Source organism: Thermobia domestica, chromosome 13, assembly GCF_964235325.1.
Source record: "Thermobia domestica chromosome 13, izTheDome1.hap1.1, whole genome shotgun sequence".
NCBI lineage: Eukaryota > Metazoa > Arthropoda > Insecta > Zygentoma > Lepismatidae > Thermobia > Thermobia domestica.
In genome coordinates, this window is record NC_137466.1 from 209,278,410 (window position 1) to 209,291,259 (window position 12,850).

At 35.6% G+C, this 12,850-nt stretch overlaps 1 protein-coding gene across 3 annotated transcripts in view; it reads right to left on the minus strand.

The window, feature by feature from the left end:
- Nucleotides 1-12,850, minus strand: part of LOC145668979 (parathyroid hormone 2 receptor-like) — a 121,355-nt gene that overhangs the window by 58,910 nt on the left and 49,595 nt on the right. For 2 of the 3 annotated variants that reach the window (XM_081737287.1, XM_081737285.1), the window contains exon 8: nt 1,089-1,180. In XM_081737287.1, coding sequence (XP_081593413.1) covers nt 1,089-1,180 — 92 coding nt within the window. The remainder of the gene's footprint in view (nt 1-1,088; nt 1,181-12,850) is intronic. The other variant, XM_081737286.1, reaches the window with a different exon arrangement.

A 12,850-nucleotide genomic window follows, 5' to 3' on the forward strand; every position in this document is an offset into this window, starting at 1 on the left:
ATGTTTGTATTTCCGAACAAAAAGTTTCGATATGGCAACACTGTGTGGCCTCAGAGTGTGGATAACGGTCACTGAACTTAGAACCGTTAGTGTGTGCCAGACAGGATAGCGGAGTGGTTGTCTCTGGAACAGCATGTGTGTTGCATGCTGGATCGGTCGACGTGGCTCTTTGGAGTGGTCAGCTTGATCTCCCGATTTAATTCCATCTGACTTTCTTCTATGAGGTGTTTTAAAGAACAAAGTGTATCAATATCACATACACAATTTGGCCAAGCTACGGAAAGCTATTAAAGAAATGTCTCACAGAATACTAGCACGGGTCCGTCAAGCAATTTGTGACAATGTTGCTCTTCGTTTCTAGGCACGTATCAATTTAGATCGTGAAGCATGCCATGGAGAACAGAGATTAAAAATTGTCGTATGGAGAGGTATGAGCGTAATGTGTTTATGTTCAAGTTATGTTGCTAGTTTCTTTACCGCAGTCTGTGAAACATCACATACATAATTATTGGCCACCCTGTATGTGTTGACATATTTGTAACACTTTCATAGTTTCATGGCTAATAAATAGTTTTTTTTCAAATGCATCTTTTGTTTAATAATATGGCTCGCCCTGTATAATCAGCGTATTAAACCCCAACGCTCTCATTTCTAGATTTCTAGGGTAAAGTTCTTTCCCATTTAATCCTATACAATCTCCGTATTAACATTAAAAATGTTTTACGCCACCGGGAACTAAATCCAAAACCACGCGTCACACACTTGTTTCCTTAACTAGAACACTCTACACTGCATGAAAATGTTTTTAAACATTTCCTTAAACACGAGAAAACAAACAAGAACATATATTTAACCTTATTTACCTTTTCAGCTTAGATGTTTGAAAGCTGTAATCCTACCTTCGTATCGGTTATACATACTAATTGCATTTGCTAATTACTTTATTAGCAGGGTTAATGCAATACGTGTCAGACAGGAAAAGAAACAAGTGTTGAAAGCAAGGGAAACCAAGGGGAAGGTTGGTGTTGTGATGTGTGTGTGTGTGTAAGGGTTCAGGGGGGGTCGGAGGGGGAGTGTTAGTATCCTACCTGTACCTGTATCGCCTGGCTTCTTCCGTGATCGATGAACGGAGTTTTAGTAATAGAACTCTCACGATGTTCACAAACATAACAAAGCTCAACTGGAAAGAAAGAAAACAAAATAAGATAAGTTCTCTATCAAACATATATATCTAAATATATATTTTAAATACATTATCTTAAGAGTCTTCATCATGGTGAAATTAAAATACCGCTAATTTTACAGTGATTATGTGATATCTTTAAATAGATAAAAGATAATTGAAATATGAAACAAGAGCGCCCTAGACAATATTATTTTGCGTGAGGTACCGTTATCACAAGCCACCTAGTGGCTTTCCGTTTTCAGCTGTTTAGAAACGCGAAAATAAATGCCGATTTTCAAAATGGCTCGAAATCGAAAGCAGATAAGTGAGTCGTGATAACGGTTTCTTATGTAAAATAATATTGTCTAGGGCGCTCTTGTTCCACATTTCGATTATCTTTTATCTATTTGAAGATATCACATAATTACTGTAAAATTAGCTGTATTTTAATTTCGCCGGGATGAAGACTCTTAACACAGAATTCTTAGCTATACACAACACAGAAACAAAGTATTCATAACATGTTCCGCTTCATAAATGTATATACAATGAACAAACTAAGGCTCCTCACTGGAAAATGTCAGATTTTACATTGAGAAAAATTCGTTATTCGGACAGCGGTATATTATACAAATATACTGGGCGTGGGAGACCCGGGTTCGATCCCCGGCGACAGGTCATGTGGTTCGGATTCCACGTTAATCAGTAAGTTCACGTCCCATATAGTCTTGCTGCTGAACGGGACGTAAACTAAAATCAACTCAACTCAACAAATATACTGGATTCATATGTATACTATGGAAATCTGTACGGAGCATATGTTTTGTCTTACATACTGTCTTTTAACCGCTTAGATGTTATATCATGACACTTCTGTATATTACATATGTAGACATATGTTACTTATGTCGGTTACATGTTATACCATATACATCCATCTGTATATGTGATTGTGACAGCCTAAATACAATTCTTTCTTTCGTACGGAAAGGATAATTATTCGGAATACTTATACAGAAAGTACGTATAAAACGTACGTTTTCAGTAGTAGGTTTGCTGAAGGATCTTACATTGAGCTGTACATTAAGAGCCTGCCTTACTAAAATAATACGAAATTTACAATTTTTCTTTTGCTTGTTTATTCATCAGTGAAAGGAGATATTGAAATGCAAGTCATCACAATCATAGATAATACTATTCTACAACAGAAAATATGAACCTGAAGAATGTTCAGTGTTGCCATTCATAGAAATTAAAGTGTTGCCAGAAAAAAAAAACAATTTCCCTAAAATCTAAGTTAAAGCAGTGAGTAGAGGAACAAACTCAACGGCAATTTATTACGTATCATATTGTTTTGGTTTATTGTAAATTACTTTTTAAATAATAGTTGTATTTAGTTTGTAATAAACAAAATAGTTTTAACATATACTTATTAAAACTAAGTAATAATGTTAATTAAAAAGTAGTTCACAAGCAACCAAAACAACATGATACGTTATCTAATGCAGTTAAGTTCATTCCTCTACTCGCTGTATTAACTTAGATTTTAGGGAAATTGTTTTTCTGCCAACAGTGTTATTTCTATGGATGGCAACACTAAACATTCTTCAGGTTCATACTTTCTGTTGTAGAATAGCATTATCTATGATTGAGGTAACTTGCATTTCATTATCTTCTTTCACTGATGAATAATTAAGCAAAAGAAAATAGTAAATTTCGTATCATGTTTAGTAAGGCAGGTTCTTAAGTCCAAAAACTACAGGATTTGCGCATGTAGCCTATGTTTCTACGTAGGGCATATAATTGTTTCTTTGTGTAGGGACAAGGGGAGAGAAATTGGCGACTAGGATCTCGCACATGAGTCTAAATGTAGAGCACACAGCATAATTTAAGAAAATCTAGTATCAACAAGAATGAATACTGACAGTATAAAATAGTATATAATACAATAACTGTTATATATACTGTACACACAACATATCAGTGAATGTAACGATAGCTGTCAGCGAACTTCTCCTAGACTGCTTGATGTTTATTTATTTTACTGTACTATATTGTACAATTTGATTGCGAAAAAAGAGCAAATGCTAAGCTCGCCCGTGATGAAATTTGAGTTATTTATCGTCAAGATACGTAATCAAAAGTAAAAGTCATACGATGATCTAGTGGTATTTGTTCTGGAAATTTCGATGCCCAATATGGTCCTCGGACTAGAAATAAGGATATTTCTGGCAAAAGACGACCAAGACCAGGATGTAAGCAGTCACGGTATCGCCAAATGCCAGAACGTCAATCAACAAACTGTGTTACACCATTTGGAGAAATACGGTTATAAAAAGAAGTTCTACATTTGGGTACCACATGATCTCACTTAAAAATAAAAATACTCGACTGAATTTTCACCTCCAAGCCTCTACTGAAACGTATCGAACTCGAATCATTTCTGAACTGATTGATCGCGAGTGATAGAAACTGGATAAACAAACCAACAATGTGCTAAGAAGATCGCGTTCGAAGCGAGGAGTATCTCCAGAGTATTTGGCCAAGCCTACACTGACACCCAGAAAGATTATGCTTTGGATTTGATGGGGTTGGAAGTACATCGGGCACTATGAGTTGCTGCCCCCGAGCAGAACGATACACTCGGACTTGTATTGTAATAATTAGCGGACACCTAACAAGTAAATTAAAACGGCCGGAAAGAGTCATCAGTAAGGGTATGGTATACGACACTTACGATGCCAGACCGTATACATCATTAACGAATCATAAAAATCAATAAAACTTAGCTGGGAGGTTATAGTGCATTCTCTATATAGCCCGGACTTAGGGCCGTCAGTCTATTATTTATTTTGGTATCTGCAGAAATCAGTGAATGATGTTAAGTTAGTTTCGAAAGATGTCTGGGAAAACCACTTGTCAATTCTTTTGATCACTAAAGTTCTGTACCGAAGGAATTGTGGTTGCCAGAAAAATAGTAGGTCCTCGAAGTATATATACAATCAAGATGAGATAAAACAAGTATAGACCAAAGTGTAAGCACAAGCGCTTCCTTTCGCAGTTACAGGCTCTTAAAAAACGTGAATAAATGAACTTTTAAGGACGTCCAAAGCTATGGGACCTATCGTAGTCGAGTCAAGACTTCACTTGGGAACTAGTATATCCTATCAGCAATATGATCTAAATAATAATATACTCAGAAGGACCGAGCAACTGAATAAGGGTCAGACCAACTAAGTAAGTTTAAAATAATTGTAAATGTTTGGTGATGATACAAGCATAGATGGTTGCCAAGATTTAGAGAACTTGGGTAAGGTTGAAAGAATATGAAATAAAAAGAAATCTTTTAATTTAACATCCCACGATTATACCTATTAGGCTAAGGAAAACTAATGTTTAAGTCAAGTGAATAATGTAGGAACAGTTGCCTTAATGAGAACATGGAAGGAAATGGAAGTACCCCGAGAAAACTCGATGACGTCCGCCATAAACTTACTTGGCCGCAGGTTGAACCAGGGGCCCGACGTATGAAAGGTAGCCGCTCTACCACTGAGCTACCTTTTCCCCCTAATATTAAAAGAAGTTTCCCCTAAGCTTAAAAGAAGTTTCCCCTAAGGTTAAAAGAAGTTTCTCCTAAGGTTAAAAGAAGTTTCCCCTAAGGTTAAAAGAAGTTTCCCCTGAGATTAAAAGAAGTTTCCTCTAAGGTTTAAAGAAGTTTTCCCTAAGGTTAATGAAGTTTCTCCTGAGGTTAAAAGAAGTTTCCCCTGAGGTTAAAAGAAGTTTCCTCTAAGGTTTAAAGAAGTTTTCCCTAAGGTTAAAAGAAGTTTCCCCTAAGGTTAAAAGAAGTTTCTCCTAAGGTTAAAAGAAGTTTCCCCTAAGGTTAAAAGAAGTTTCCCCTGAGGTTAAAAGAAGTTTACCTAAGGTTTAAAGAAGTTTTCCCTAAGGTTAAAAGAAGTTTTCCCTGAGGTTAAAAGAAATTTACCCTAAGGTTAAAAGAAGTTTCTCCTGAGGTTAAAAGAAGTTTTCTCTAAGGTTTAAAGAAGTTTTCCCTAAGGTTAAAAGAAGTTTCCCCTGAGGTTAAAAGAATTTACCCTAAGGTTAAAAGAAGTTTCCCCTAAGGTTGAAAGAAGTTTCTCCTAAGGTTAAAAGAAGTTTCCCCTAAAGTTAAAAGAAGTTTCTCCTAAGGTTAAAAAAGTTTCTCCTAAGGTTAAAAGAAGTTTCCTCTAAGGTTAAAAGAAGTTTCCCTTGAGGTTAAAAGAAGTTTCCGCTAAGGTTAAAAGAAGTTTCCTCTAAGGTTAAAAGAAGTTTCCTCTAAGGTTAAAAGAAGTTTCCCCTAAGGTTGAAAGAAGTTTCTCCTAAGGTTAAAAGAAGTTTCCCCTAAGGTTAAAAGAAGTTTCCCCTAAGGTTGAAAGAAGTTTCTCCTAAGGTTAAAAGAAGTTTCCCCTAAGGTTAAAAGAAGTTTCTCCTAAGGTTAAAAGAAGTTTCTCCTAAGGTTAAAAGAAGTTTCCTCTAAGGTTAAAAGAAGTTTCCCTTGAGGTTAAAAGAAGTTTTCCCTAAGGTTAAAAGAAGTTTCTCCTAAGGTTAAAAGAAGTTTCTCCTAAGGTTAAAAGAAGTTTCCTCTAAGGTTGAAAGAAGTTTCTCCTAAGCTTAAAAGAAGTTTCCCCTAAAGTTAAAAGAAGTTTCCCTTGAGGTTAAAAGAAGTTTCCCCTAAGGGTAAAAGAAGTTTCCCCTAAGGTTAAAAGAAGGTTCTCCTAAGGTTAAAAGAAGTTTCTCCTAAGGTTAAAAGAAGTTTCCCCTAAGGTTGAAAGAAGTTTCTCCTAAGGTTAAAAGAAGTTTCCCCTAAGGTTAAAAGAAGTTTCCCCTGAGGTTAAAAGAAGTTTCCTCTATGGTTTAAAGAAGTTTTCCCTAAGGTTAAAAGAAGTTTCCCCTGAGGTTAAAAGAAATTTACCCTAAAGTTAAAAGAAGTTTCTCCTGAGGTTAAAAGAAGTTTCCTCTAAGGTTTAAAGAAGTTTTCTCTAAGGTTAATGAAGTTTCTCCTGAGGTTAAAAGAAGTTTCCCCTGAGGTTAAAAGTAGTTTCTTCTAAAGTTTAAAGAAGTTTTCCCTAAGGTTAAAAGAAGTTTCCTCTATGGTTTAAAGAAGTTTTCCCTAAGGTTAAAAGAAGTTTCCCCTGAGGTTAAAAGAAATTTACCCTAAAGTTAAAAGAAATTTCTCCTAAGGTTAAAAGAAGTTTTCCCTAAGGTTAAAAGAAGTTTCCCCTAAGGTTAAAAGAAGTTTCTCCTAAGGTTAAAAGAAGTTTCCCCTAAGGTTAAAAGAAGTTTCCCCTGAGGTTAAAAGAAGTTTACCCTAAGGTTTAAAGAAGTTTTCCCTAAGGTTAAAAGAAGTTTCCTCTGAGGTTAAAAGAAATTTACCCTAAGGTTAAAAGAAGTTTCTCCTGAGGTTAAAAGAAGTTTCCTCTAAGGTTTAAAGAAGTTTTCCCTAAGGTTAATGAAGTTTCTCCTGAGGTTAAAAGAAGTTTCCCCTGAGGTTAAAAGAAGTTTCCTCTAAGGTTTAAAGAAGTTTTCCCTAAGGTTAAAAGAAGTTTCCCCTGAGGTTAAAAGAAGTTTCCTCTAAGGTTTAAAGAAGTTTTCCCTAAGGTTAAAAGAAGTTTCCCCTGAGGTTAAAAGAAGTTTTCCCTAAGGTTAAAAGAAGTTTCTCCTAAGGTTAAAAGAAGTTTCCTCTAAGGTTTAAAGAAGTTTTCCCTAATGTTAAGAGAAGTTTCTCCTAAGGTTAAAAGAAGTTTCCTCTAAGGTTTAAAGAAGTTTCCCCTAAGGTTAAAAGAAGTTTCCCCTAAGGTTAAAAGAAGTTTCCCCTAAGGTTAAAGGAAGTTGCCCTAAGGTTAAAAGAAGTTTTCCCTAAGGCTAAAAGAAGTTTAATCTTTTGGTAAGGGCACAAACACACAAGTGATGAGCAGGGGCCAAAGAAATTGAGGGTTTACAAGAAGCATAACTATTCTGGTGAAGACGCGAACACTAGTGGCGGACAATGATCAGAGGACCTGAGAAAGTTTAAGAGAAGTTTAACTTTTTAGTGAAGACACGAACGCAAGTGGTGGGCATATCTAGGTCAGACTTCCATTTCTCATTACCTTGCCTTTTACATCAACGTCCCGTTGTTTTAATACAAAACTTCAAATCATTTATTATACTGCTGTTAATGTTAATAAAAGCTTTTGCACTAAAATTGATAATACATGAGCCTTTTTTTCTCTCATTACAGAAAAATTCAATTACCCATCCTTATTTCCGTTACATTGAAACAACGCAACAAGTTTCACCCTTTTCAGCACAGGATAAACTTCTTTCTTGTTGAAGGAAAAATGTCGTTGCTGAAGAGAATATATTGACTTTCCAACAGCATACCGCCGTCGTTTATTTGTTATTAAAGATATAGGATATATATTTCTTTCGACCCCGTTCCTTTATGATTTTTTTCTTGCCTTTTGTGAAGAGCTTACTTCTTTTCCTCTGGTGAAAAATTCCTTCGCGTACGACCTCCGGGTCATTGGTTGTTGTGCTTCAAAAGAGAAATGATATCAAAAGATCGTTGACTCAAAAGGAAGGCACAAAAATGTCAGCATATGTCTCTAAAAAAAATCACATAAATTCGAAAACAAAATAATAATCAATTGATTTTAGTAGTAATTCTAATAATTTTTGTTTCTTTATTCAAAATATATTGAAATAATAAGATAAATCTCGGTGCTGGGTATGCCCAGCCGGATAATTTTTAGTTTAGTAATAACCGGGAAACGTAAAGAAAATATCTCAAAATCCACATTGCCAAGATATACAGAGTGTTTCAAAACAACACCGATAACTTTTGGGAGGTAATTCCCGACACCAAGAATACACGAAAAGTATAGACCAACCTGAGTATACAAATACTTCCTTTCGCAGTTATAGGCTGCCGAAAACATGAAAAATGTACTTTAAAGGTCCATAGCTCCAAATCTATGGGACCTACCGTAGTCGTGTCAAAACTTCACTTAGGAACTAATATGTGGACTATCCAAAAATACATGTTTCAGAATCCTAAGGTACTCACATAACTATCTTTTATAGAGAGAGTTTGGCTACGGGCATATAATTTGAATTACTCATTAACTACCTCTTTAAAAATTGTTACAAAAGTATGGCAGCATTCGGAAACTTAGATACTTGGATAGCGCACATACTGGTTCCTAAGTGACGCCTTGACCCGACTACAGTATGTTCCATAGTATTTCAACTATGAACCCTTAAAGTTCAGTTTTTCATGTTTTCGGCACTCTGCAACTCCGAAAGGATGCATTTGTGCACCCAGGTTGGCCTATACTTTTCGTGTTATCTTGGTGTCAGGAACCACCTCCCAAATGTTCTCGGTGTTGTTTCGAAACACCTTGTGTAACGTTATTGAGGTGATCGTACATTTGAAAATCAAAGTTTCTGTTTGAAACTGAGCTCCTTCGTGGCTAAACGGTTAGCGTACGCGCTTTATACGTGGGAGACCCGGGTTCGATTCCGGGCGGGAGTTCATGCAGTTCGGATTCCACGTTAATCAGTAGATTCTGTCTCATATAGCCTCTCTTTTGAAAGGGATGTTAAACTCAAAATCAACTGAACCGAATTTGAAACTCCCGTTAAGAAAACACTCCAGTCCGAACTTTCAGGAGAATAGAGCAAAGAGGCAAAAGAAACTCCTATTCTGAGCCATACTAATACATGTACTTATGCATTTAAACTAACGTTTTTTGACGTAAAATTGCATCAATAAATACAATTTTAAATATTTTTTTATCTATGTAGATATACCTTCAGCTATCAGTTCACATTAAACTCGTAATAATGCCCATCAGCTATTTTGATCGACATTTTTTTTTTACTTTCTCAAGTTATTGCAGAAATAAAAAAGTAGTAGAAAAATTACAATACATGATTTCATAGTACGCAAGATCAGTACTCGGTTAATGTATGTAAAGTAGTCTTTGTTCTTTCCCAATTCATTGCCTAAGCCTGTGACATGAAATACATTTCAAATAATATTCTTTGAGAATGGAGAATACAAACTATTTCAATCAAATTGCATTCACTAAGTTGGGATAACTACGCATTTTTTAATGGAATGAAATGAGATCGTTAAGTTTTACGTTCCACAACTAAAGGAGACGGTGATAATGAGAAATGACTGCAATAATGGAATGAATAAAGTGGGAGGAAATGGGAGAACTCCGAGAAAACCCACGAACATGGTGCTTGTCCACCACAAAGTTCACTTGGCGTGAGCTGTGGTCGAACCAAGAACTTAATACACCTGAGGTAAACGCTCTACCACTGAGCTACCATGGACCTAATTTCTAAAAATAATTCTCTTTTGTTTTTTAATATATTATTATAAAATGTAAAAAAATGTACAAAGAAACAATATTTCTGAAGATAGCAGATCATAATTAATATTTAAAAGCCCTCTCCTAATGTTTGGAGGCAGAATTGAGGGAAAACTCTGGAAAAAGCCTACCAACACGTGGGGTTCGAACTTAAAACCTCCCGACTAGAAAGTAAGAAAGTTAACCGTTCACTCATGCTTACTTCAATATCTTTAATTTCTTTATGAGAAGCACGTGCTAGCATGCATATTTTTCTATTTCCTTTTCGAGCAATTACAGGTCATTATAGTTCTCTCCTAAGGTTAGCACTATCATTAGCTGGAACTTCTCTCTCTCTTTTTTTTTTTTTTAAATTAATTCCTTTCGTACGTCATACAGGTCATTCCTTTCTTACGTCATACAGGTCATTGTCCATCTATATCAGAAATCATTCTAATTAGTTTATATTATTGTGATGGTGATGCCATCCGCATTCAGACACAGCATAATGAATAAATTGACGTCAACAGGGCACTTCACTCCATCGCTGTGGTATGACATAAAAGGGAAATATATTTTCCTCTTTTATGTTAAAGGAGAACTTCTCGTCTACGAGAAACGCCGTCTCCTTATGCAACCACATTAACTCCTCTGATTTGCGGGTGGCCTAAGGTACAGTAACGAACGTTTATTTTAAAAATATGCTTCACATTTTTTTCATATATATTAGATGTTATTAAGAACGTTGTCTTGTTAGGCAATTACACTCAGTTTTTATATTTCGGGTGGCCTAAAATACAGAAACCAACATTATGTTTCTAAAAAATGCTTCACAAGCTAATTTCTTGAATAAAGTGTTATTTCCGATTTCCTCTCATCTACAGCAGAGTTTCTCAAAGTGTGTTCCGCGGAACCCAGGGGTTCTGTGAAGTGTTCCTAGGGGTTCCATATCAACAGACCTCGAGGAAGCGAATAAAAAATTTGGAAATTTCTATCTTATCTAAAAGTTGGTTTGAATTTTGGGTTCTTCGGAGTTTGTTTCAGGAACAATGACTGATTTAATTTTATGTTGTTGTAAATTTGGGAACGATGTGCGAATGTTTCATTTTCCTTCTTCTTGAGGGGAACAAATATATACATATTTCTTTCAGTTTTTACTGTCCTTTCAATTAAGCTTGAATTTCATTGTATTCAGTTCTGAGTTTAATCTCAATCAAGATGGATCGGTGGCTGAAAAGAGGGTCGTTAAAGTTTTCAGTTAATTGTAACAAACCTGGCCGTCTTCTAATATGGCCGAAGCAAAAAAACTGTACCCAAAGAAAAGGAAATGAGGACTTAAGAACCTAATGTACAACAGAATCACTGAACATTTCTAAATGTGGTGAGTTTAACTTCCAAAACAATGTATGTAAGTAAAAAAAAAAAAAACGTAAATATGATTAGCGTTATTTAGTCATGGGTTTCATGGATGCTTAAAGTGTCTTCATTGTGCAATATGTGGTACAGTTTTACCTAACAGTTTCATGGTCTTTACAAAATTACAACGTCATTTCAAAACTAATCATCGTGAGTTTCAAAACAAAAATATTAATTTCTTTGAGAGAAAACATCGTGAGTTACTAAATTCACAAAAGAGCTTAGCTAAGACATCATTTAGTATAAATGAAAACGCAACAGAAGCATCTTTCATTGTAAGTTATAGTTAGCATGGACAAGCGAGACCCACACTATAGCAGACAAATTGATAAAACCCTGCACGATTTACACAGTTAATTGCACGATAAATGATAAATCGGGTAAAGAAATCTCTTTACTGTCACTCTCGAATGACATAGTCGCTCGTCATGTTGAAGATATGCCATGTTACATAAAAGAGTTGAACCGTTGGCTCAAGTCATCTCCCATTACACTATAAATAGATGAATCAAACGATGTAGTGTTTTAAAATAATGGCTCTTGTCTGATGAATCGGGAGTACGAGTATAAGCAGCCTTTCTCCCTAGTGTTTTGAATAGTCTAGCAAGAAACGCTGTTAGTAATGGAATCAATAATATATTACTATTGGTGTTGTGCGGTATTGAAAAATTTCAGGTATTGACCTATCGAATCCCAATCGCGATTTTAACAAATATCAGTAACTCTTTACCTTCCAAAAAACATACTTCAAGGTGAGATACAACAATTATTTATCATTTCTAAGGAAATTTGTTCACGTGGCTACTTACAATCACTAACGCATCTGCTCCTTATGAAGGTACACACGCGCACCCACTTCCTTTGAACAGTTCTGAACAGGTATAAAAACAGAGTTCTTCCTCGTAGTAGCCACTTAGAATGCGATTACTCATGATTTTCAGATCTGTGGTTCTCAACCTAATTTCTATCCCGACCCCCATTTTATCACATCCTCTTGAGAGCGACCCCTTCATAATTTCTGGTCTGTAATAAGCTTATGTGGGATTTTTAATATATCTATTGCGGAGATATCACGATATCTATCTGTTTCCATAATAGTAGAATCCATTTCTTGTATATAGTGGATACAGTAACTTCCCTAAAAGCGAATGAATTAAAACTAAATTTGGTCAGTTCATTCATACGACAAATATCGAACCCGGTTTGTCATACTGTTTCAAAATGGAGGCCGTTTGAGAATTGTAAAGCTTCATAACTCCCTTAATTTTGGGTCTTATTGTTAAAAAAATAAAGTGATTTCTTATTTTGGTTAAACAACTTGGGCAGTTGTTAAAAACGTTAATGGGTATTTTAATTTTCGAGAAGACACCACTTTGAGCTACCTCATATTGTTGTAAATTTGGTAGTTTCTTGCGTATGTATTCAGTATCACCAAAAACTGTTAATAGCAACCGTTGGCTCAAGTCATCTCCCATTACACTATAAATAGATGAATCAAACGATGTAGTGGGCCTGGCTGTTCTGCTTGTGCTTGTGCGTTACCATTATGAAAAAAACTGTGAAAGAATGCAATGCGAATGCAATGTTAGTGGCGAAGAATTGCAAAAGTAGTCATTGTAAATTGCACCGTAAAGCACTGGCCATAAAAAATGCCACAACCTCTGAAAAACATAGTTGATGAACAGTCATAATCATAAACTTTACCAAGTCAAGAGCACTAAATGCAAGGCTCTTCAAAATTCTTTGCGACGACGAGGAAAGGCTTCATCAATCTCCCCTTCTCCATACAGAAGTCAGATGGCTTTCTCGCGGAAAAGCTCTAAGCAGATTCTCTGAAATAAGAGACGAGGTAAGTATTTTCTTCATTTATCATGATTTCGAGCTGGAA